This window comes from Grammomys surdaster, unplaced genomic scaffold (assembly GCF_004785775.1).
Source record: "Grammomys surdaster isolate TR1022 unplaced genomic scaffold, NIH_TR_1.0 880, whole genome shotgun sequence".
Classification (NCBI taxonomy): Eukaryota; Metazoa; Chordata; class Mammalia; order Rodentia; family Muridae; genus Grammomys; species Grammomys surdaster.
In genome coordinates, this window is record NW_021605299.1 from 72,185 (window position 1) to 96,503 (window position 24,319).

At 46.8% G+C, this 24,319-nt stretch overlaps 3 protein-coding genes across 8 annotated transcripts; 2 read left to right on the plus strand and 1 right to left on the minus strand.

The window, feature by feature from the left end:
• Positions 1-85: 85 nt before the first annotated feature.
• Mcm7 (minichromosome maintenance complex component 7) lies at positions 86-7,584 on the plus strand. Of its 5 annotated transcripts, none has more exons than XM_028782788.1 (15): positions 86-237; positions 1,532-1,611; positions 2,217-2,381; positions 2,468-2,592; positions 2,662-2,842; positions 3,095-3,232; positions 3,535-3,684; positions 3,863-3,977; positions 4,067-4,198; positions 4,384-4,467; positions 4,560-4,953; positions 5,350-5,433; positions 6,073-6,241; positions 6,989-7,098; positions 7,265-7,584. In XM_028782788.1, exons 1-15 carry the CDS (start codon positions 207-209, stop codon positions 7,464-7,466), a joined length of 2,160 nt encoding a protein of 719 aa, XP_028638621.1. In that variant the 5' UTR covers positions 86-206; the 3' UTR covers positions 7,467-7,584. The 5 variants fall into 5 exon arrangements, with proteins under 5 accessions (XP_028638621.1, XP_028638623.1, XP_028638622.1 ...); XM_028782790.1 differs by lacking the exon at positions 86-237 and adding an exon at positions 664-747; XM_028782789.1 differs by lacking the exon at positions 86-237 and adding an exon at positions 673-1,128.
• Positions 7,585-8,217: 633 nt separating this feature from the next.
• Positions 8,218-11,187, minus strand: Cops6 (COP9 signalosome subunit 6). Its single transcript, XM_028782793.1, has 10 exons — positions 11,085-11,187; positions 10,757-10,879; positions 10,436-10,567; positions 9,981-10,069; positions 9,824-9,886; positions 9,415-9,462; positions 8,952-9,066; positions 8,777-8,869; positions 8,581-8,681; positions 8,218-8,474 (listed from the first exon to the last, which is right to left on the minus strand). Exons 1-10 carry the CDS (start codon positions 11,155-11,157, stop codon positions 8,334-8,336), a joined length of 978 nt encoding a protein of 325 aa, XP_028638626.1. The 5' UTR covers positions 11,158-11,187; the 3' UTR covers positions 8,218-8,333.
• Positions 11,188-15,352: 4,165 nt separating this feature from the next.
• Znf3 (zinc finger protein 3) lies at positions 15,353-23,819 on the plus strand. Of its 2 annotated transcripts, XM_028782798.1 has the most exons (5): positions 15,353-15,437; positions 18,578-18,704; positions 20,168-20,259; positions 20,722-20,848; positions 22,461-23,819. In XM_028782798.1, exons 2-5 carry the CDS (start codon positions 18,650-18,652, stop codon positions 23,504-23,506), a joined length of 1,320 nt encoding a protein of 439 aa, XP_028638631.1. In that variant the 5' UTR covers positions 15,353-15,437; positions 18,578-18,649; the 3' UTR covers positions 23,507-23,819. The 2 variants fall into 2 exon arrangements, with proteins under 2 accessions (XP_028638631.1, XP_028638632.1); XM_028782799.1 differs by lacking the exon at positions 18,578-18,704 and having other exon boundaries at positions 15,368-15,437.
• The last annotated feature ends 500 nt before the right edge of the window (positions 23,820-24,319 follow it).

A 24,319-nucleotide genomic window follows, 5' to 3' on the forward strand; every position in this document is an offset into this window, starting at 1 on the left:
CCAGTGATTGGTTAAAATTAGGGGCCGGCAGCGGTTGGGAACACCCCTCTCTGATTGGCCGGTTCTTAGCCGTATGGGTCACATGGGTGAGGACGTTTCGCGCCAATTTCGGTTGGACGGCTACATCCCGCCGCGCGCTCGTTTTCTGCTTCCCCGGAGTGCGATTTCTGAGCCCTTCGAGTCCTTCCGCACTGTCCTCCGCAGCGATGGCGCTAAAGGACTACGCGATCGAGAAAGGTAATGCTCGGGGGCTGGGGACGGCGTCCTCGGAGGGAAACTTCTCTACCTACACCTGTTGAGGGGAGCTGGAGTCTTGGGGGGAGCCGGGATCTATGATCTATGGGGACAGGCGAACTGTGCCTGGAATAAGCATGGGCATCAAGGATGGAGGGAGCAATCCTGCCTGGAAAAGGTGATGTGGTTGTGTCATGGAGAAAACCCAGTGGAGAGCACAAAGAGGGTCTGCGCTCGGGAGAGACCGGATGACGTGGAACCTTCTATACATGGCCTGAGGGACTGGACTACTGGGCCAGCCTCTGCGCCTTGGGGCGCTAGTGAATTCCCGCGTCCACCCGAGACGCGCCGGAATCCAGAGGCGGGGCTTGCCAGACCGCTACGCGCCGCGATTGGTTGTTTTCGGCCGCCCTCAAAGCGGAAGTAGAGGCGGGCGGAAGTGGCGCTACCCGATCGAGGGACAGTCGTGTGTAAACAGTGTCCTTCCGCGCGGTGGCATCGGAGATAGTTGCTGTAGGTAGGGGCGTGCCTGGAATTGGGAGGCTGGGCGCCTGGCGGCGAGAGGTGGCAGTGTGGTGGACCCGAGTGGCCCTTTGGCGTTCTGGCCAATCCCCGCACGGCCACCCGTCTCGGGCGGAGGAATCCTGGGCTGTGAGGCGGCTGGAGTCCGGGCCCATGTGCTTCTTTGTTTACTAAGAGCGGAAGCAGTGGCGGGAGTGGGGCGTGGGGTGCTGAGGAGGCCTAGTGGCAGACGTCCTGGCGGGAGCCGAAGGAAAAGAGTTGTACTCGTAGAGGCAGAGCCGAGAGTCTTTAGTCGATTGTGAGCGACCTGAGAGAATTGAAGAAACTTAGATTCCTAACTAAGAGAGTGGAATTCTCTTGTGGGAAGGTTGGGTAAGACTCTTGTAGCTGACCGAGGTTCCTCTGTAAAAACAGACTTGTGAAAGGAGCACTACCTACTTTGGGGAGAACTTGGTAGACTTGTTTTGAATGTTCATTCAACTAACTAGTTCATAGGTCCCCGTCTTAAATGAAAGCGAGTTTCTTAGGTTTCCGTTAAGAGTTTGAAATAAAGAATCCAAAAGGAAGAATGATAGTTTTTTGATTTTTTTTTTTTTTTGCTACATTATTGTGTGTGTGAGCCCGCGCGTTTGCACGGGCATATCACAGCTTACAAGTGGGTGCTGGACAAGTGGGTTCTCTTCCAACCTGTGGGTGGGCCCCAGGGATTGAACGCCGATCTGTAGGCTTGGCAGCAGTGGTCCACAAAGATTTGTTTTTTACTTTATATTTGTAGAAAAAGTTAAGAAGTTCCTGAAAGAGTTTTATTATGATGATGAGCTTGGAAAGAAGCAATTCAAATATGGGGCCCAGTTGGTAAGTCTCAGGAGATGTGTTCTGGGGAGTGGGGTGGCTTGTAAGAACTTGTATACGATGCCCTATCTTGTTATAGTAAGCGTGGCTCTCAGTGAATGACTTGATTTTGATTGTTCTTATACAAGGTTGGGGGTTTTTTTGTTTTTGCTTTCGGGTTTTCTTAGCTCTTTTAGTTGTGTGTATTCCTGTATGTTTGTGCTCAAATGGGCATGCCTTAGCATGTGTGGAGGTCAAAAAGACAATGTGTAGGAATCTGTTCTCCCACCATGTGTGTTCTGGAGAGCAAACGCAGATCACCTGGCTAGATGGCAAGTGTCTAACCTGCTGAACCATCTTCCATTCCTAGCTTTTGGGTTTTAGGGATAGTTTTTGTGTGGCACAGACCAGCATCAAGAACACCCTATATAGTTACATAGCTAAGGTTGGCTTTGAGATCCTCGTTCTGTTGGCTTTCAAATCCTAAATATTGGGATTATAAACACCTACCACGGTGATGGACTGTGTTCTGTTCTTTTCCCCTCTGGAGGTAGGTCAGTGACGTAGAAGAGCTTTTGTGGGTGAGGTGAACTGGACCCTAAAGTGTTGCTGTCTTTTCCTTACCTCAGGTTCATCTGGCTCATCGGGAACAAGTGGCACTGTACGTGGACCTAGATGATGTGACTGAAGATGACCCTGAGTTGGTCGACTCAATCTGCGAGAACGCCAAGCGCTACTCAAAGCTGTTTGCTGATGTTGTGCAGGAGCTTCTGCCTGAGTACAAGGAGAAGGAGGTGGTGGCTGGTTTCTGAGCTCTTCTGCCTGGTGCCCTCTGTTTTCCTTTCTGTCCTAGCCCTCATGCTTCCTCTCTTCTTTTTAGGTGGTGAATAAGGATGTCCTGGATGTTTACATTGAACACCGGTTGATGATGGAACAGCGAAGCAGAGACCCTGGGGCAGCCCGGAACCCCCAAAACCAGTATCCCTCTGAGCTCATGCGTAGATTGTGAGTATCTTTGTGGGAAAAGGCAGGGCCTTGCTCTGGACCTTGCTGATAAGTGTTTCTTTCTCTTAGTGAGTTGTATTTCCAAGGCCCAAGTAGCAGTAAGCCTCGAGTGATCCGGGAAGTACGAGCTGATTCTGTGGGGAAATTGTTAACTGTACGTGGGATTGTCACTCGTGTGTCTGAAGTCAAGCCCAGGATGGTGGTGGCCACATACACTTGCGATCAGTGTGGGGCAGAGACCTACCAACCAGTAAGTATACAGTAGGAAAAGGAAAATCTCTGTCCTTGAAGTAAATAATCCATTCCACTGATTACAATCTTGTTTTCTCCCAGACTTTTGCAAAGATTGTTTTCGGTATTGTTTTTTAATTCTTTTGATCTCTGGTTGTTTTGAGAAAATTTCAAGGGGATCCTAATACTTTCAAAATGTCTTGACAGAGAACAGAAATGATTCCTGTGGTGATTGTAAGACTTGATTTCCGGTTTCCTTTCTTGTTTCTAGATCCAGTCTCCCACCTTCATGCCTCTGATCATGTGCCCCAGCCAGGAGTGCCAAACCAACCGCTCAGGGGGGCGGCTGTACCTACAGACTCGCGGCTCCAAATTTATTAAATTCCAGGAAATGAAGATTCAAGAACATGTGAGTTTGGGGGTTATGAGTCCTGCAGCTGGTTATGAAACTGCAGGAAGAAAGATTTGGAAAGAGATTTACCTACAATTTTTTTTTATATTTGCTCTTAATCAGAAAATGTTTAATTGAATTTCTGGTTGTGTTGGGATTAGGGTAAGAACTCAGCTTCCTTCCTGAAGTCTTCCAGGTTGGGCTGGCTGAGTCTTACATAAAATAGACATCTTCCAGGGTGATGGTCAGTTGGATCAGGTCTCTGCCTCATTTTTCTCCTGTGTTCTGTCTTGCCCTCCTCCTACCCCTCAATCTCTTAGAGTGACCAAGTTCCTGTGGGAAACATCCCTCGTAGCATCACAGTGGTTCTAGAAGGAGAGAATACGAGAATTGCCCAGCCTGGTGATCATGTCAGCGTCACTGGTATCTTCTTGCCAGTCCTGCGCACAGGTTTCCAACAGATGGCACAGGTGAGGGTGTTTTGAAATGAGGAAATAGCTACCTTTTACACCTCATCCACCAACTCGATCTACACCCTCAGAAAAGTAAAACCAGTAAGATGGAACTTGTGGTTAAACAATTCTCAAGGAATCTGGTGATGAGGAATTTAAAAGGAATGCATCTGTATACTGGTATTCTTCTGCTCAGGGTTTACTCTCAGAAACTTACCTGGAAGCCCACCGGATTGTGAAGATGACGAAGAGTGAGGATGATGTCTCTGGGGCCGGAGAGCTAAGCACAGAGGAGCTGAAACAGATTGCAGGTGAGAGAGGCCATGAGCTCAAGTTGATAGTTGACTTCTCATCCTAGCTTTTGTCCTGAAGAAAATGCTATGGCTTAATTTTTTTGTAGAGGAAGATTTCTATGAAAAGCTAGCTGCTTCTATTGCTCCGGAGATCTACGGTCATGAAGATGTGAAGAAAGCACTGTTACTGCTCCTGGTGGGTGGTGTGGACCAGTCTCCTCAAGGCATGAAGATAAGAGGTAAAAAGAACAAGTCTTAGGACAGCAGAATTCTTCAAGAGGGTGAAAAAGTATCCCATGAATCCATGACAACTTAAGGGGACATAGTGTGGACTTTGGGAAGGGAACCAGATCTCAAGTGCTCGTCCCTGTTGGTAGACAATTTGAGTAGAGAGTGTCACTCAGTCTTCCTTCTCATTTGCTAGGAAACATCCACATCTGCCTTATGGGAGATCCCGGTGTGGCCAAATCTCAGCTCCTGTCTTACATCGACCGCCTGGCGCCCCGAAGTGAGTATGGGCAGGCATGGGACTTGGTATTTGGTTAAAAACTAAGGCCTCTGGAAGCAGTTCCTTCAGCAGTTTGCTGTTTCTCTTTGCAGGTCAGTACACAACAGGCCGGGGCTCCTCTGGTGTAGGGCTCACAGCAGCTGTGTTGAGAGACCCTGTGAGTGGGGAACTGACCTTAGAGGGTGGTGCCCTGGTGCTGGCTGACCAGGGCGTGTGCTGCATTGATGAGTTTGACAAGATGGCTGAAGCTGACCGCACAGCCATCCATGAGGTTATGGAGCAGCAGACCATCTCCATTGCCAAGGCAGGAATTCTCACCACACTCAATGCCCGATGCTCTATCCTGGCTGCTGCCAACCCTGCCTATGGACGGTATAACCCCCGCCGTAGTTTGGAGCAGAACATACAGCTTCCTGCTGCCCTGCTTTCTCGATTCGACCTCCTCTGGCTGATTCAAGACCGGCCCGACAGAGACAATGACCTCCGGTGAATGAAGTATATAGCACCCATAAAGAGCCCATTTAAGTAACTTTGGGACAGGGAGGTAAAATCAGAAAACCACTGCCTTGTCTGTGTACAGACACACTAAACACCTTTCCTTGTCTGCACAGGGGAGATAGAAGGTTGGAGCTGAGATGTTGAGGGTTTTCTGGGAGGCCTATATGCCATGCTTTGGAGAAGAGGTGGGGCTAAAAAGGGATAGTGAGTCAAAATCTCAGGGTGCGACAGCTCTAAATAATCCGCCTGTCCAGGCGGATTTCTGAGTTCAAAGCTGGCCTGGTCTACAGAGTGAGTTCCAGGACAGCCCGGGCTATACAGAGAAACCCTGTCTCGAAAAAACCAAAAAAAAAGAAAAAAGAATGTTGCCTGTCTTCTCTCCAGGTTGGCCCAGCATATCACCTATGTCCACCAGCACAGCCGACAGCCCCCTGCCCAATTTGAACCTTTGGACATGAAACTTATGAGGTAGGAGGGGTGAGGATGGGTATGTTCTGGGAGTATTCATGTGTGGCATTGTCTTATGCCAAGTGTGTCTGAAAAGCTTTCAATCTTGAGAGAGACAGTGTATTTACCTACTCCTCCTTCAAAGTAGCTGAGAATAGTGAGCCTGGGTCTAGCTTTGTAGCTTAGCCACACGAGGCAAGGATCATCAGAAACTTTTTTCTGGTTTGGGGTGACAGAGCAGCAGGCCTTATATAATCCAGCTACTGTGGTTAGAGATGTCTCCAAAACTACTCCCCTCACCCATATAAAAGAACCTTCCTCACCATCTTCATCCTGTCCTAGGCCATGTCTGCTTCCATGGCACAGATGACTGCCATGATCTGCTCCTGATGTGCAGGTTTCTAAATTGATTTTCACTATGTCTCTGAAATCTGTTCCCTTGTGTGACAAGTTCAGAGGAGTTAAGTTTAAATCCTCTGAATGCAAATGTCATTTTCCTAAAAAGTTGGAAGTTACTTAAAGAGTCCTGGCAGCCCTATTTGGAGAAATCCCTCAGTTATGCCTAAGCAAATAGCTGTCTACTTCTAGCATAGAGTATTAAGTGGGGAATCTCTGATAGAGCATGCCTGTCCATTTTCCCATGAGCCTTGTTTCCCACAGACGGTACATAGCCATGTGCCACGAGAGGCAGCCCACAGTGCCTGAATCTCTGGCCGACTACATCACTGCAGCATATGTGGAGATGAGGCGAGAGGCCCGGGCCAGTAAGGATGCCACCTATACTTCTGCCCGGACCCTGCTGGCCATTCTCCGACTTTCCACTGCTCTGGTGAGTGCTGGGTCCCTGACAGCTGGAAGGCTGACCCTTGCCTGCCACCTCACCTAATGATCCTCACGCTGCCTCCTCCCTCCCACCAGCCCTGCTGGGACTAAAGTGCTGACAGTGCAGATAGTGGTCCTCTCTGTGCTACCGCACTGTGGGTACTTGCTGCTCCAGCAGGGCACATGCAACGCCCACGGAGGGAAAGGTTGCTTGCTGCTTGAATCCAGGAGGGGTGGAAGGACTTGAATTCCTGATGTCCTAGATATGATCTTAGAAATCTCCATTCTGTCCTCCCCTCTTGGACCTTAGTCATGGGGGCTCCAAAGTGCTGTTCGTGCAGGTAGTGTAATTACCTGACCTACTGCTGAGCTAGCACTTCCCGAGCCCCCAGGACACAACCTCTGACAGTGGCCCTAGCTGAGCACCCCAGGCTCTATTTGTCATGATGGGGGAGCCCAGTGGAGTTCAGAAGGCTCTGGTCTCCCTCACAGGACAGCTGAACACCCACCGGGACTGGCCAGTGTTGAGAGGCGGAGACTTGGGCAATTGCTGGACGCTGCCCTGGGCATTGCACTTGTCTCGGTCTGACAGTGCCGGCCCAACACTGCAGATGTTGGGGGGCAGGGAGGAATCCCCATTTTTGTTCTATGAATAGGCAATGTGGCTTGCCCAGGCTGGAAGCTGGAGCAAAGATCCTTGACTTCATCCCCCTCCTCCCCTCCTGTCCCCATCTTTTCCATGCCTTCCCCTTAGGCTCGCCTTCGGATGGTAGACATTGTGGAGAAGGAAGATGTCAATGAAGCCATAAGGTTGATGGAGATGTCAAAAGACTCCCTTCTAGGCGAAAAGGGACAAACAGCTAGGTGAGTTTCTTAGTGAAAAATGAATGAAATTGGGGCACTTAACTTAATTGAGCTGGGCACTATCTTTTTGGCTTCTGCACACATACAAGTTTGCCCTCAGGATTTTGATTCTGATTGCTACTGTTGTAGCCTTGCACTTTAACCTTTTTCCATCCATGTCTTTCAGGACCCAGAGGCCAGCAGATGTGATATTTGCTACAGTCCGGGAATTGGTGTCAGGGGGGCGGAGTGTCCGCTTTTCTGAGGCAGAACAGCGCTGCATATCACGTGGCTTCACACCAGCCCAGTTCCAGGCAGCTCTGGATGAATATGAAGAGCTAAATGTCTGGCAGGTCAATACATCAAAGACACGGATTACCTTTGTCTGAGCCAGTTTTTAAAGCCCTGCTGTTTCCCCCATAGCGTGTGCTAGATGCCCCCCAAGAGGAAAATCTCATTTTCCCATGCTGCACTTTTTTATTCTGCCAATAAAGTGTTTTGACTGCCTCTTGCTTGTCCCTGGCTTGTTAATAACTAAGGTGTGGTAAGGACTAAATGGAGCCTGTAGAGTTCCTGGTACTTTCGTAGTACTGAGCCTTACTATGTGCTAGTCAAGCTGGGAGGTACAAGGTCCACTGATTTCTTGAGATGTTTCCATTGTGGACATTTGGTGTGTTAGACCCCCACATCTATTGATGACATGGGAGGTGAAGGACACAGAAAGTTGCACCTGGCACAAGGCATGACTTGGAATGGAAGGTCTAAGGGTGAGGCACACATCACCCCCCCACCCCCTTGGTACCTTAAGGATACAGAAAAACAAGGACTTGAGTTACCCATAATTATAAAGATGGGCTTGGCATCCCTCCCTTTGCAATATGAAAAAACACTTGCAGTGAAATTAGTTTGGGAAAGCAGTCATTTGTCATTTCTGTGGAGTTGGCCTATGTGAGTTGATGACAGAACACAACTGGAAGCAGCAGGCAGTCCTATCACATTCTGCCTACCTCAACAAGGGGTCACTTCATGTCATTGAAAGGTGGGCAAGTGGTCAGTGTTCATAAATGGGTCCTGCCTGAGTGAAGCTGCCTGGAGAGAGTCCAAGCTGAGAAAGCAGTGTGCCTGAGAGGACAAAGCCACTGGGAGGGCTGCTAAGGGGCTGCTCCTTTATTACTGAGTTTCTCTAAGGGGAATGTGGTGCTCAGTCCATGGAACAGTTGCCTGAGCCCCGTACATCATCCCTTCCAGAACCCTCATCAGAAAAACAGTCCCCGCATTCGCCTGCCGATGCCTTGTCGGTCATAGAGGACGTTGAACTTGTTCACAAACTGGTTCATTGTGTTGCACGTTTTGGTGATGGTGCCGAGGTAGGCCATGAGCCCCACGTCATTGCATTGCTGGAGGGAATAGAAAGAACCAGTTTCCCAGGGGTTCCTCATGTCAGCCAATGAGAGGTGGTGTGAGCCTAACCTCCCCATCCCCATCAAGGGTGTTATCACTCACATCATAAAAGTCTGTCTTGAACTTGTCAGTGCTGAGAACCGGAAGACAGTGACATAGGGCATAGGCCTCCCGCAGGATCTCATGGTTGAAGGGAACTTCGCCTAAGGGCACAATGAGGCTGCACTGATGTGGAGGCTGTCACTTCTCCAGGCAGGAAGAAAAATGGTTAAAAGTGACCAAGAGACCCCTCTCCTACCTGCTTCAGAGGCCTTGACATATTCTAAGATGAGCTTCACGCGGCTGTGCAGCATCTTAATAGCACTGTGTTGAGCGATCAGGTGTTCGGCCACTGCAGGGGAATGGGGCAAATGAAAGGCCGCACGTGGCCACACCCAATCCATGCCTCCAAAGAATGAATGCACCTCCCTTACCAGTGGAGTTCTCCCCACTGCCTGTTGCTGTCATCCGGGCCACATGGTCTACACCGATCCGTTCAGCTTCCTCAGTGGCCAGAGTGTAAGTGAGCTCGGCAAACAGCATTGTGGCCTGCAGAGTAAAGGGTTCTCATACAGGGAGAGTCAGGAAACAGGGCCGGGCAGATGGCTCAGTAGGTAGAGCACTTGCTACACAAGTCTGAGGATTTGAATTTAGAGCCCCAGAACCCACATTAAGTGAGATGTGGCAGCATGTGTCTATAATCCCAGAACACCTACAGCAAGATGGGAAATGGAGACAGAATTCCCAGAAGCTCACAGGCCAAACTGCCTGGCAAACGAGATCTCAAGGTAGAAAGCTAGGATGGACACCCAGGGTTGTTCTGTGCCTGTGCACATGTGCACGGCATGCAGGAAACAGGCTAAAGGCAGGATTTAAAGGTTGCAGGGTAAGTATTACCTCTCCATTGATTATATCGATGACAGATTCAAAAACGCTAACAGGAAGCTGTAAAAACACAGATGGAGACAAGAAAACAGCTCTTACTAAAAGCAATGCACTTGACCTTACAGACTTGCCAGGCTGGCCTTGAACTCACAATCCTCCTGCCTCATTCTCCTCAGTGCTAAGATTACAAGCGTTATCACCACATTTAGCTCACAATTTTCTCCCTCTAATTTCCTCCAAGCCAACATTACATAAGGAAACACCACTGAAGAGATGAAGTCACACCACTGATGGGCGTGAACAGGCAGCCTGGAGCTTCAACTCAAGCATGCTCTAATACACATGCTGTCACAGTAACTTAGAGGAGAAGCATAGTGGCAGATGATCATGATAAAGAAGACATAGGGTCAACAGCACTCACATCTGTGTGCTTGGTCATAGGGTTCAACTTCAGAAACAGAGGACTCTCAATTATCTCGCAAACCTAGAAGATAAGGCAAAGCCCAGAAACTCAGTATCTCCTCTTCCCTTAATGTTCTGTTCTCTTCCCCAACATGCACACATTTGAGCTTTTATACCTGCTTATGGACGTGGATGTCTGAGGGGTCAGGTGGCCCCCCTGTGGTATACCAACCCAGAAACTCCAGCTCCTTGAAAACCTGTTTAACTGAAGAAGAAGGGGCCAGAGTAAATACTCCTTTAAACCTCTCTTCCTGAGTTTGATGGACCTGGTGTGTTTCTTTACCGGCTCTTCCCTCCCTCCTCAAATTTTGGGTCAGTTTAAAATAACTACACCTTTCTATTCTCTCGTCTCTTATCCTTTACTTGCTGAAAATAACCTTGAACTTCTGACCTCTATCTTCTGGGTTAGATGGTACTGAGGACTCAACTCTGGGCTTCCTGAAGCAATCACTCTACCCAACTGCCCTACATCTCCAGATCTTTTATTCTTTAAGACCAAAACAAAACAAAAATCTTCCCACAAAACAAAAATCTTCCCACTTCTTCCCACCCACTTCTATTCCCCTCTCACACTGCTCCTCCTTGGTGTAATAATATTCTTTGTCGATGATAATCTTCTCTTCCACAGTGTGGGACAGCAGCTCAAAGGAGTTCATTACTTCGATATTTCGCCCCTCTTGCTTTCCAATCAGAGCCCCAATCACTAAGGGGAGAGAGCAGAAGCACAAGGACAATCGTTGAGGATCAAGCATCAAAAACCTTTCCAGAGACTCTGAAGTCAGTGTGAATCAATGACTGGGGAAACAGTAATTTGAAAGAAAGGAGAGGAAAGGGAAAAGTGATTGGAGGAGATCTCCAAGAGGAGATTTTGAGATTTACACACAACACTCACCCTGCATAGGCCGCCCCTCCTGGGAGCGCATGCGGATCCAATGGTCTGAGATGTTGAGGATGACAAGGGGATGAAGAGCGACGGAAACACTCCCAGTCACTCCGGAGGCCATCACGCTGGGGACTGTTAAAGGTGAAAGAAAAACATAACGGGTGAGAGCTCGGGCCCACATTCTCCCCTAGACATGGGCGCAAGGGACCGGCAGAGCCGGGCCGTCCATCCCTGCCCTCAAGTTATCCCGAGAGAGATGTCGCTTCCCCCAGGTTTAAGAAGTACTCAAGACACTCCGCGAGGGCGACTCCAGAAGCCGCTCCGAGCACCCCGTTACCTGCTGCATCCACCTCCATGCCGCTGCTGCCTCCGCTCCCGTTCGCCGCCGCCGCAGCCGCCGCCGCCGCCATTTTCCCCGCGCCCGCCAACCACGGCCCGCCCCTTTCCTTCCCGGCTTCCGTCGGCGAGGGGTGCATGCTCAGTACTTGGTGCCGCTAGTGGGCGGGGCGTCTGCCAGTAACTGATAGCCCAGGGTGCTGCTCGGTGTGTTGAGTTGTATTGCTGCTACCAGTTCCCATGTAAACCAGCCTGGCCATGAGTTCTGTATTGTGTATCTGAAGATGGCTTTGAACTTTGATCCTCTTGCCTTTACCTCCCAAGTAGGACTGTTAGTTTTCAGGGCTCAAATTGGATACCCTGTCAATACTAGATGCAGAGAAAACTGCGATCAAAAGGAGGAAAGGCTGTAAAGGGAACGGGGAATGCAATTTATTCAGGATATAAAAATTTTCACGTTGCATATAATCTATAGGGACTTGGTCACTTGTGAGTTCCATTACAGCCAAGGCTACACAGAGAAACCTTGTCTCAAGGGGGGAGGTGTGTCGGGGGGAAGAGTTACCTTGGTCATGGTGTCTCTTTACAGCAATAGAACAGTGATCAAGACAACTATCTTTCCTACTTGGATCAATAACTGGGGCTAAGTGACCTGCTTAAATAGCCAAGAAAGAGTATTTGGTTCACAGGCATTCATTTGGGGCCAATAACACCCATCTGATACCGATCACAGTCACTGAAGTTTGTGCACTGATTCACAGTAGTCCTTCTACTAGGGGAAGGGCTCCCTTCCTGTCAAGGTAGAAATGCTTTCAGATTCGCTGACATTTCACAGAGGCCCATGACAGCAAAACATCTGGTAGCAACTGTGTCAAACACACAGGGGAAACTATGTCTTAGGAAGACTAGGAAATCAGCTTCAATCTTTACACAGCTGTCTCACGGCTTCTGTTGTGTGTCCCAGATTGCTGGTGTTGGTCTAAGGCTAGTCTGGCTAATTTTGCGACCGATAGTCCTTTTCCTCAGGGCAGCCTGGACAGTGAGAGGGATGGGTAGAATAGATGATAGTTAGGGACTCAAGTTGCCCTATTCCCAATATCTTTGGTTACTTATAGGAAAATAAACATTGAGAGTTTTTATATTAAAAACTTTTTTGAAAATCCATTAGAGCAAAAACAAAACAAAGAAAATGTCATCATTAATGCTAGTAGCAATTTAACAATATGTTTAAAAAGCTCAACACCTGTCTAGAGCTCAAGAAGAGATGGGTCCCCTTCCTCTGTCTTAAAATGATTTTTTTTTCAGATTTTAATAATGTGTAGAAAAGTCAGGCAGTAGCCGGGCAGTGGTGGCGCACGCCTTTAATCCCAGCACTTGGGAGGCAGAGGCAGGCGGATTTCTAAGTTCGAGGCCAGCCTGGTCTACAGAGTGAGTTCCAGGACAGCCAGGGCTACACAGAGAAACCCTGTCTCAAAAAACAAAACGATAATAATGTATAAGAGAACACTCTTGTTTTTTACTCTATTTGGTGTGTGTGTGTGTGTGTGTGTGTGTGTGTGTGTGGTGTGTGTGGTGTGTGTGTGTGTTTGGGTGTGTGTGTGTGTGTGTTGTGGGGTGTGTGTGGTGTGTGTGCGTATGTGTGTGTAGTGTGGTGTGTGGTGTGTGTGTGTGTGGTGTGTGTGTGTGTGGGTGTGGTGTGGTGTGGTGTGTGGTGTGTGCATAGGTCAGAGGACAACTTGCAGGAGTTGGTTAGATGAAAGCTGTCAGCTGTTTATAGGCTTCTAGACTTGGAAGATGTGTCTGTAGGGTTTGACAGACTGATTAGAACCCCAGTAATGTGGACAGTATGAAATGTTACTGGTCCAGAGTCTGATTACAAAAATAGCCCCCTAAACAGCCATTCCTTGCCCACTTCTGTGTCAAAACATCTTGCGATTTAAAATCTAAACCTGTAGATTTAGAATCTATTAACTAACAGACTTCTAGCTTCTACCAACCAAAAGCTAAGAACATCAGATAGCATCTGAGGGCCTGCAGAAAAGCTTGCTCCAGATTTCTGTAGCCTTCTCTCCTTGATGTACCACCAATGTGTGTTTAACTTGCTATAATGTGTGACTTTCATTGTTCTGTAAAACTGTAACAATACATGAAACTGCTTCCATGTGAGAACATGGAATTTGGGGTAACCTAAATCTACACTCCTCAGCCAGGATTACTCAAATAGGACTTAGAATAAACTACCTCTTATTCCCATTAAGTGAGAGATATGGTTGTGTGTACATCAGTAACAAAGGCTTCCGTTACTAGAGTCATCTCTCCAGCCCCACAAGGAGAGCATTCTGTGTCAATCAAAATGTTTGAGAGCCAGGCATGGTAGTGCACAGCTTTAATTCCAGCACTAGGGAAGCAGAAGCAGAAGCAGAAGGCTCTTTGTGAATTCCAGGCCAGCCTGGTCCACATAGCAAGTTCCAGGCCAGCCAGAATTTCAGAGTGATACCCTGTTCAATGAATTAGTTGACTAATTAAAAGATTTTATTTGAAAATGTTAGACTTGGGCTCAGGACTAATCAGGCTATGCTGACTTGCAGAACCCCTTTCTCCATCCTCATAGCTTCTGTAAAGAAAAAGACATGCAGCTCCTGTGAGTCTGCAGTCCTCACTTCCCCTAAGGCAGTGCACAAAAACACAGCAATCAGCGGTTACAGGTGCCACATCTCATATGATGGACACACATTAGCTAAAGAACCAAACTTTTCCTCCTTACCCTTGGAGCTAGAGTCGGAGGTGGTTGTGAGCCTACAGACATTGGTACTGGGAAATGAACTCCAGTCCTGGAATAACAGTACTCGATATTTACTACCATCTCTCTAGCGTGTACTATTGACTATTCATTAATGACATGGAACAGGGTTACCTACCTCTCTAAAACTTGTAAGATGCGATATCACCCCTCACTCCTGTTAGTAGTCTCCCTGGCTTGGAATCTCTTCACAACTTTCGGCACAATCTCTGTAGCATTACTAACCCTTAGAATAAATTGTTTATCCCCAAACCACAATCTGCCTCAGGGTTCCTCTTGAACCTCAGACGTGAGGCTTTATAGGAATCTCATTTTAAATATGTGCTTGTTAATAAGGTAGTTAATTATTATCGTTTGTTTTGAGACTGAGTTTTAGTCTGTAATCAAAGCTGGCCTCAAAGTTTTGACTATCCTTCTGTTTCAGGCTCTAAAGCACTGGAATTATAGGTGTGTACCTCCATCCCAGAGTCATAAGTGCTAAATCATTTATGTGGGACATCTCATACAGCCCAGGCTGGCTTTGAACTCAGTATGTACTGAAGAATAAACTTGAATTCTTGATCTTCCCACCACCACCTCCCAAATGCTAGGAATACAGTACCATATCATATTGTCTGGTTTATGCTCTCCTGGGGATGGGGACCCAGGACTTCAGCCAGGCTAGTCAAACAATCTAAATGCAAAGCCAAGGGCTGGAGAGTTGGCTTAGCAGTTAAGAGTACTGGCTGCTCTTCCAGAGGGCTCAGGTTCAATCCCCAGCACTCACATGGCCATTTGTTACCAAAACCCCAGTTCTAGAAGATGTGATGGCTTCATGACCTACATCTGAATCGAGTGTACATACATACATACATACAAGCATGGAAAACACTCACTAAAATATTTAATATTAAAATATTAAATCTTTAAATAAATATTAAATAAATATTAAAATAAAATAAATAGTAAATAAATCTATTAAAATAAATCTTTTAAAAACTGAGTGCCAATGGCACACTTCTGTTTTTTGTTTTGTTTTGTATTGTAGACCAGGCTGGCCTCGAACACCACAGAGATCCTCCTGGCTCTGCCTCCCCAGTGCTGGGGCTAAAGGCATTTGCCACCACGCCCGGCCCATGGTGTACATTTATATTAACGGACTCTTCAAGTTTCTTATAATTGCTATGGAGGTTTGGGTGATGGTGTACTCTCAGAGCCACTGGAACTTGTGCCCGCGATTTCCTGGACCTCCAGCTTCTTCAAGGACTAAGCAGCGTCTCTTCCAAACCTGGCCAGCAGGAGACGCAGTCTGGTGCGCTTGTTTTCCCCGCACACCAATCTTCTTTGAGTCAGAGAACCATCGAGAGATGAAGACCTCCCATTTTCCTAGAGAGAGCAAGTGGGCATTTGCCTTTCGGGTGATGTAGTGGGTGGTGAGAAAGGTCGACCCGGAAACGATATGGGGAGGGGCAATTTCCGTTCTTTGTTCTGTTCTCGGTTGTGTGGGTCTGTGACAGGGTCCAACAGGACCTGTTTCGTGTCCGGCCCCCTAAGTCTTACGTCCCTGTCCCCAGGGTGAGTGGGCCATCTCCCGGACTCGCGGTGAGGTGGAAGTTGTGGTCGCCGGGGAAGGGGGTTGGTGTTCACACGTCCGCGGCCCGCGGGGGTTCTGGGCCCACCTTCCTCCTGCAGTCGCTGTCCAGCTCCGCACCCCCAGCTGCACGCGCGCAGCGTGATCCCGAGTGTCGCGTAGTGGGACTCCGGGTCTGCTTGTGTGTCTCCTACCGTCCTCAACCCCAGTGTTTAAAATTCCCAGGGTCGCTACGGAGGTGTCCCTCTCTTTAAAACAGCTGATGACAGACTGCCACCCTAACTTGGTACTCTCGGTGCACCGATTTCTGTGCTGGCGGCAGGAGAAGGAAGTTTTTCCTTAATTGGATCGGAGAACCGGAGAGTGACAGTAGTTCTGGGTAGCAGTAAGAACTAGGGCTTGGGAGGAGGTACGAACCCGAAATCTCGGGGACCTCACCAAGATCTCATGTCCTGTGCATAGGATAGGTTTTAAGTTTACTTACTGCCTGATACCCTTTCGTGGACAAGCTGGAGCAGGCTCCCTGCGGAAGTGGCTAAGTATGTCCAGTGTGTTAGCTGGCTAAGACATTGAGAGCCTAGCTGAACACAGAGAAGCTTCTGTTCTTTTTGGCTCTCTAGGACGTAGTAAAAAGAGAGTATGTGATGGTCTTTGCTGGTAGTTACTAGCATAGTCCTTTCACCTCCATACCTCTTAAGTATCTATATTAGAAATAAACATGATTTTTCCATTTTGACTCCTTAATCATACAGCACCAGTAGCACCTAAAACAGTAGTTCTCAACCTTCTTCATGCTGTGACCCTTAAATGCAGTTTCTCATGTGGTGACCCCCAACCATGAAGTTATTTTTGTTGCTACTTCATAAGTGTAGTTTTTGCTACTGATATGAAACGTAATGTAAATATCTGTGTTTTCCAATGGTCTTAGGTAACCCCTGTGAAAGAGTAATTCAACTTCCAAAGGGGTCACAACCTACAAGTTTGAGAAACACTGACCTAATGTGAATTTCTAGGAATTAGCCAAATTGGCTTACTCACATCTGTAATCCTAGCACAGAGGCAAATGAAGCAGGGGTAGAGTATAAATTTCGAGGCCAACTTATACTATCGAGTGAATTCCAGGCTAGTCTGGGCTATACCCTGATTCCTACCCAATAAAGAAAGACCAAAACAAACAGACAAAAACCTCAGAACTGAACAAAAGGTGCTAAGTTTCCAGTCATTGCTACTTTAGTTTTATAGGGAGTTACTTCAAAGAAAAAGGGAAGGATTCAGGAGGCGAGGCCTCTCTTGACCTGTGCTTACAGTCAGGTGGTCTTTCTTGGTCCTCAGGAGCAGCTTGAGAGAGTAGAGTTAACAAGGCATGGGAAAGGCCTGTCCACACCTGGATGGCTAGGCGTACAGTTTTACTCTGTTGTTTGCTGTTTTTGAGATGGATCTCACTACATAGCCCTGGCTGTCCTTGAACTCTCTATGCAGACTAGGCTGGCTTTGAACTCAGATCTGTCTACTTCTATGCCTCCTAAGTGCTAGCTAGGTTCAAAGGCATGCATCATCATGCCCAGCTTTTAAGTTGTATGTGTGTGTGCATGCCTGTTTCTTTGAGCTAGAGACTAGGTTGGCACTCAGAATCCTGTCTCAGCCTCTCAGGTGATAGAATTTCAGGCCTGTGCCACCCATGCCAAGTGGTTGGTTCACTTTTTTGTTGTTTTAAGACAGTTTATCTCTGTAGCCCTGGCTGTCCTGGAACTTTCTGTAGACCAGGGTGGCCTCCAACTTACTGCCTGCCCCTGTCTCCTGGGTGCTGAGATTAAAGGTGTGTGCCACCACCACCCGGCAAAATATTTTAACGGTACACTTTTTTTGAATTTTTATTTTAAATGTATAGGTGAGTTGCCTGCATGTATGTCTGTCCACCACTTGCACGCTGTGCCTGGTGCCTGAGAGGCCCAGAGGAGGAGATCATGTGGCTGCTGGGAATTGACCTTTGTCCCTCTGGAAGTACAGCCAGTCCTCTAAACCACTAAGCCAAGTCTGCAGTCCCTTTGATTAACCTTTTTGTTGTTGTTGTTGTTTTTGAGACAAGAGTCTTTGTAACAGTCTAGCTGGTTGACCTTTAAAAGGAGGTAATTTTGTTGTTTTTGTCCTTTTTGAGATGAGGTCTCATACTCATCTCAGATTGTCCTATTTTATGTAGATGGGAGCTTTGCTGTGTATATATCTGTGTACCATGTGCATGTAGTGTCTCCATAGGACAAAAAATGGCATCAGATCCCCTGGGACTGGAGTTGCAGAAAGTTGTGAGCCACCAATGTGAATGATGAGAGTCAAACCCTGGGTCCTCTGAAGGGCAGCCAGTACTCTGAACCACTGATCAGCACTCCGGCCCCTTGTGTCTCCTGTGAGGCAGGATCTCATGTAGAGCTAGAGGAAGCATAACTGGGGTTAGCTTTTAAAACTGTCTTTTTTATTTTTGTTTGTATTTTTGAAGACAGAGTTTCTCTGTGTAGCCCTGGCTGTCCTGGAACTCACTCTGTAGACCAGACCGGCCTCAAACTCAGAAATCCGCCTGCCTTTGCCTCCCAAGTGCTGGGATTAAAGGCGTGTGCCACCACCGCCCAGCTTAAAACTGTCTTTTGAGGTAAGGTTTCTTTTTAGAGTTTGAAGTTCCAGATGTTGCAAGTTGCAGTTTAGGTGCTTGGGATTCAACCTGGGTCTTCAGGAAGGGCACCAAGTAGTATTCTTAACCACTGAACCATCATCCCTCTAGTCCCAAGGTAACATTTCTTATAGCACAGGTTGGCCTCAAACTCCTGATCTTCCTGCCCCCACCTCCCTAGTGTGAGATACCATACTGGGCTCGGGTCAGTTATTTCATTCTGTGGAATGATAGCCACCTCATTGTTAACACTTTTTACTCAAAATGTTGGGTGAGTGGAACAAAATTTGGATGTCTGGATTTCTTGTATGGTCTCATAACAGGGAGGAAGTGCCATTATTCACAGGGATCTAAAGGAGTAGTCCCATGTGTTTCTTCTCACTGTTCCTGGGTATGGAAGTTCAGTTCCCTCTTTCTGAAATCAGGAGGCATTTCAAAATCAGTTTTGATTTCTTGCTTCTGCAGTCCTTCTTCAAAACTTGCCTCCTGCTGTGCCTACAGCTAGCAGACCAGTGACCAGAGCATTTTCCCCTGCCCATGGAAACCCAGGCAGACCATGCATCTCAGGAATCTCTGCCCCTGTTAGAGAGTGGTAAGGCATGAGGTTGGGGCGCGGAGTGGGGGCATTCTCATATCTTTCCGTTGTTTCCTTGTTTGTGTTTTGTTTTCCTGAGACAGGCTCTCACTTTGTTGCCATGGCTGGCCAGAGACTCAACTGTGTACACTAGAATGATCTGAATGTCAAAGAGATCTGCCTGCTGTGTATCCTAAGTGCTAGGTTAAGGGTGTGGGCCAGCACACTTGGTTTGCTTGTTTGATTTTTTTCAGACAGAGTCTTACTATATAGCCCCGGCTGGCCTTGAATTTTCCAGGTTCTTGACTTGTGTCTGGAGTGTTGGGATTAAACTGATGTTTTATTACATTTTCATACCTTTTTTTCTTTTAAACATTAAAGGGTTTTGGGGTTGGAAAGATGGCTGACTGGATAAATGTCTTCCATGGAATCTTGAGGACATGAGCTTGAATCCCCAGAACCTACATTAAATCAGATGTATAGTAAGAATATAATCCCAGCATTCCTACGGGGAGATAGGAGCTAGACAGGAGGATTCTCAGAAGTTCATAGGCCAGCTAGCATGGCGAACATAGCAGAAAAACCACAAAGATACCCTGTCTCAAATAAGGTAGAAGACAGGGACTGACACCTGCGGTTGTCCTCTGACCTCCACAGGGCATGCATGCATCCACACTCACACAGACATTGTCACCTCCACCCATATAGAGAAAAAAAAATTCCCCAAACATTAAGAGAGTTTTGTGGGAGATATGATTTACTAGGTTTGGAACCGAGAGCCATCCATATGTTAGGTAAGCACTTAGCACTGAGCTCCAGCCTCAGGTTTCAACCATAATGTCTGCTGATCCCATGTTTCTTAGAAAACAGCTTGTAGGGTCCTTTTTATCAGATCTGGCTATACATAGTGGGCTAGGCCCTAAGAGACAAACACCAAACTTATGGCTGATGAGGAAAGGTGTGTGGTCAGGCTCAGAGCTAGGAAACATCTCTATTGTATTAGATAAAGATTTGCTCTGCGGATGTTAAAAAGAGGTGTGGGTGTTGTGTTTTCTGTCAGAGCTTGAGGGAAGTTGCTCACTTTTCTCTGCTTAAGAATCCCTTAAAAGTGTCTCAGAAAACAACAAAAAAAAAAAACAAAAAAAAACAAAAAAGAAAAAGAAAGAAAGGAAGGAAGGAAGGAAGGAAGGAAGGAAGGAAGAAAGAATCCCTTAAAAGACTTTGCAGTAATGGAAGGGAAGTGAGACCATAACTGGCTCTGGCCCAGTTTGAAGAAAGAGGAGCTGTTGATGGAGCTCAGCGGCAGAACACTTGCTTAGCACAAAGCACAGGCTTGGGCCCCAGACCCACCAAGAATTTAAAAAAGAAAAGAGTACGACACTCATGAAAGGAGAGACAGGGTGGTTTGGTGGGTTTTGAGACACGTGACCATGGGTCAGAAAGCAGGTAGATTGACTCCTGGTCCTGGTATTGTCCTTCAGCTCTTTCTTCTTCAAAAGTCCCTTCCTTTCCTGACAAGGACAGTCTGGGGGACGAGATGCTGGCTGCTGCACTTCTAAAGGCCAATTCCCAGGTAAGCCTTGGTTCCCTTCATTCTTTTCCTTTTGATGTCTCATTAAGTGCCCTAAATTCTAATTCTGTCCATCAAGACCACAGACCTGGGTCAGTGAGATGATGCAGTACATAAAGTGTCTGCTGCCATCCTGCGAATCCAAGTTCAATCCTAGTAGCCACATGGTAGAGAGAACTGACTGTCTCAGACTGACCTCTGACCTCCATATGTGTGCAGTAATACCCCTTCCCCAAATAAATAAATGCTAATAAAAAAATTACTTCCGTTATGGACTCTTGGAAGGCAGCTACTTTCATCACTATACCTTCAGTATTGCACCCTGTTGTGGAAGTTCATGCTGGCATTGCTGCAACCTCTGCCCACATCCCAAAGAGGTATTATCAGCCCCTTCCTGGCTGTTGTCTGGTCTTACCAGTCCAGATCCTTGCAATTTCAGCATGTCTGGCCATGTGACTGTTTCAGGAGTTGGTGACATTTGAGGATGTAGCTGTGTACTATATCTGGAAAGAGTGGAAGCGTTTGGAACCTGCACAGAGGGACCTCTACAGGGATGTGATGCTGGAGAATTATGGGAATGTGTTCTCACTGGGTAAGGACATGTACTTCTCGACAGAACATGCTCTCTCTTGGCTTCAGGGTTGGCTAGTGGCACTGTAGTCTTAGAGAACTCTAATTCTGCCCAAGAGATGGCATTTTCTACTCTTGCAGAAGATCCAAGTTCAGTTTCTATTACCCACATGGAGGCTCACAATTGTTTGTAACTCCATTTCAGGGGATCCGAAGTAATCTTCTGGGATTCCAAGGACAATAAACATAGACTTGGTGCATACATATATACATACATGCAGACAAAGAATCATATACGTTAAAAATAAATAAATTTTTAAAAAAACTAGTAATGGTAAGAATAACTCACATTACAGGGTAATCTGTAGTGTATTGGGAGGCTTCACAGATACCTTGCATTTACTCCTCACAGTAACTCCATAGTTGAGGAGGTTAGTATTATCCTCATTTTATAGGTGTGTAAAAGCAGACTGGAGAGATGGCTCAGTAGTTAACTTAAGCTGATCTTCTGGAGAACCTGTGTTTGATTCCCTGCAAGCACACGACAGCTCACAGCCTTCTGTAGCCCTAGATCTGACACTAAGCATGCATGTGATACACATACATACACGCAGGCCAAACACTCATATATGGAAAAAACAAAAAGACCGTTAGAAGCCAACTGGACATGGTAGCATGAACTTGTAATCTCGGCACTTGAGGAGCAGAGGCAGGTGGACCAGCTGTTATATGTTCACATAGTGGCTTTGAGACCACCCTGGGCTACATGAGAGAGACCCTGCCTCAAACAAACAAGCAAACAAACAACGAACTTAGATACCTTCTGCATGATGATAGAGCTGATGACAGACAAACCTCCAGCTCTGCTGTTTTTTCTTGTTATGTATGTCTATGTATGCATGCACGGAGGTATTCATTTATCTGCACCCTCCTAGGCCAGCCTGGAACTTATTAAGTAGCCCAGGATGACCTTACATTGTATAATCAATCCTTCCACGTCAGCCACTCTAGTGCTGGGGTTATAGGTGTGAGCCACTACATCTGGCTGAGCCCCATTCTATTAACACCAAAGCCCTGTGTTTTCACGACTTAACATGTCACAAATAGACTTCTAAAGGATTAGTATGTTGGGATTTTCGGACATTTAAGGGAGTGCTCCATGACTAAGTGAACTCTGTAGAGCTCTCTGTTCCTCTCTTTTCTGTTAGATTATTCCAAGGACCTACTCTTGTTCAGGAGCTTATGTACCCCTTGAAATGTATTGTTTTGGTGCTGGGAATCAAACCTGGGTCCGCTGTAAGGGCAACAAGTGCTCTTAACCTTCGAGCTAACTCTTTAGCTTCTCTTACCTAGTTTTTGTTCCCAATAAAGCCGGCCATCTCTCACCTCAGCATGTCCTTGACTTCCTCTGAGTTCACATCTTTTCTTGCCGACTTTACCTCCCTTATTCCTTCTGTCTCTTTAGCCTATTTGTCTTAACTTTACTTTAGTTATACAAACAACTTGAAAGGCCTCTCTTCAGGCCAGCAGAGGGGTATGTACTTTGGGCACTATAAATGTCAAATGATTATCTGTCCTCTGACTTGTATTTTCTCACAAATAACATATGACACTTTTTTTTTTAATTGTGCTAGATGGTGACTGCAAAACTGGAACTGATCAAGTAATCTCTGAAGGTATGGCACCATGTGAGATGATACTGGGGCCATTCCAAAAGGATGCTTCTCAGGGTCTTAAGTTTGAAGAAGCCTACGAACAAGAAGTCAGTCTGCAAAGGCAGCTAGGGAATTCCTCTGTTGGAAGACTGAATGGGAACGTCCAAGAGTTTCACCAAGTGAGAGTTGAGGAAAAGCTCACTCATATGGGAGGAAGAAATGAGAAATACAGTGAGTTTGGGAACAGCTTCACTGTGAATTCTAAACTTACTTCACATCAAAGACTTCCCATGGGAGACAGACCCCATAAGTGTGATGAATGTAGCAAGAGTTTTAATCGAACTTCAGACCTCATTCAACATCAGAGAATTCACACTGGAGAAAAACCCTATGAATGTAGTGAGTGTGGAAAGGCCTTCAGCCAGAGCGCACATCTTATTCAGCACCAGAGAATCCACACTGGAGAGAAACCTTATGAATGTAAGGATTGTGGGAAGACCTTCAGTTGTAGCTCTGCTCTCATTCTACATCAGAGAATCCACACTGGGGAGAAGCCTTATGAATGTAACGAGTGTGGGAAAACGTTTAGCTGGAGCTCCACTCTTACGCACCATCAACGAATCCACACTGGCGAGAAGCCCTATGCTTGCAATGAGTGTGGGAAGGCCTTCAGCAGGAGTTCCACCCTGATTCATCATCAGAGAATCCACACTGGAGAAAAGCCCTATGAATGTCATGAGTGTGGGAAAGCCTTCAGCCAGAGCTCACACCTCTATCAGCACCAGAGAATCCACACTGGAGAGAAGCCCTATGAATGTATGGAATGTGGAGGGAAGTTTACCTACAGTTCTGGCCTTATTCAGCATCAGAGAATCCACACAGGGGAGAATCCCTATGAATGTAACAAGTGTGGGAAAGCCTTCAGGTATAGCTCAGCTCTTGTTCGCCATCAGAGGATTCACACTGGAGAGAAGCCTTTGAATGTAATGGGTGTAAAGCAAAAATTCTCTGAGAGTCTCTGCTGAATTAAACATCAGAGAATGCATCCACATGAGAGCGCCATGAACTATTTTCCTCACATCCTGGGTCTATAGAGTTCTTGCCTTACCTGCTTTAATAGGACCAATTTAGGGTCTGTTCCACCTCAAACAATTCACTTAAAGTGGAGCTGACTGGAAAGCATCCTGACACAGTGATCAGCAGGATTTCCCAGGAACGGATACCTGTCTTAAAAAAACTGTGAGGCAAGTAGTAAATTACGCACTGGGAACAGAAGGAAGCTTGGGGACCAGTCACCCTCTTTTGGGAAGGGGTTTGCACTAAACCAATTTTCTCATACCAGAAGAGCCTTTCTTTCCAAGGTGGGGATGGATGCTTATTTGCAACAAAATTCCAATGATTTCACTAGCTGGAGTCAGTCTGGTGAGCACAGAAGGCAGAGGGAAGACTATTCTGAGTCATCATACGCTCTGAGAAGAGAAATAGAGGCTGTATTTCTTTTCCTTTTCTTTTTTTGTATGTGAGACAGGCGCTCACTGTACCTCTGGCTGTTCTTGAATTCACTATGTAGACAAGACTGACTTTGAACTCAGAGAGACCTGCTTGCCTCTGCCTTCTGAGTGCTGGGATTAAAAGCGAACAACTATTCCAGGCCCCCAGGGGCTGTATTTCAAAAGCACTCTTCCTAATCCAGCTTTAATACTGGACGAGGAATATGCTGCTTTGGTAAATGATTCCATGAATTCAGGAAACTTGGTGCTGATGGGCTTAATAGGGGGAAACAAAACAAGACCCCATCATGGGTTTCTGTAATCACTATACTTTAGGCTCTTGGAACA

Excerpts from the sequence above, each read along its gene's own strand:
- Znf3 (XM_028782798.1), top strand. The coding sequence starts at position 18,650 with ATGGAAACCCAGGCAGACCATGCATCTCAGGAATCTCTGCCCCTGTTA. Across the intron at positions 18,705-20,167 it reads TCTGCCCCTGTTAGAGAGTG|CTCTTTCTTCTTCAAAAGTC; the intron begins GTAAGGCATGAG and ends ATTGTCCTTCAG. Across the intron at positions 20,260-20,721 it reads TTCTAAAGGCCAATTCCCAG|GAGTTGGTGACATTTGAGGA; the intron begins GTAAGCCTTGGT and ends TGACTGTTTCAG.
- Cops6 (XM_028782793.1), bottom strand. The coding sequence starts at position 11,157 with ATGGCGGCGGCGGCGGCTGCGGCGGCGGCGAACGGGAGCGGAGGCAGC. Across the intron at positions 9,887-9,980 it reads ACATCCACGTCCATAAGCAG|GTTTGCGAGATAATTGAGAG; the intron begins GTATAAAAGCTC and ends CTTATCTTCTAG. Across the intron at positions 8,870-8,951 it reads CAGTGGGGAGAACTCCACTG|TGGCCGAACACCTGATCGCT; the intron begins GTAAGGGAGGTG and ends ATTCCCCTGCAG.
- Mcm7 (XM_028782788.1), top strand. The coding sequence starts at position 207 with ATGGCGCTAAAGGACTACGCGATCGAGAAAG. Across the intron at positions 1,612-2,216 it reads TCAAATATGGGGCCCAGTTG|GTTCATCTGGCTCATCGGGA; the intron begins GTAAGTCTCAGG and ends TCCTTACCTCAG. Across the intron at positions 7,099-7,264 it reads GAAAAGGGACAAACAGCTAG|GACCCAGAGGCCAGCAGATG; the intron begins GTGAGTTTCTTA and ends CATGTCTTTCAG.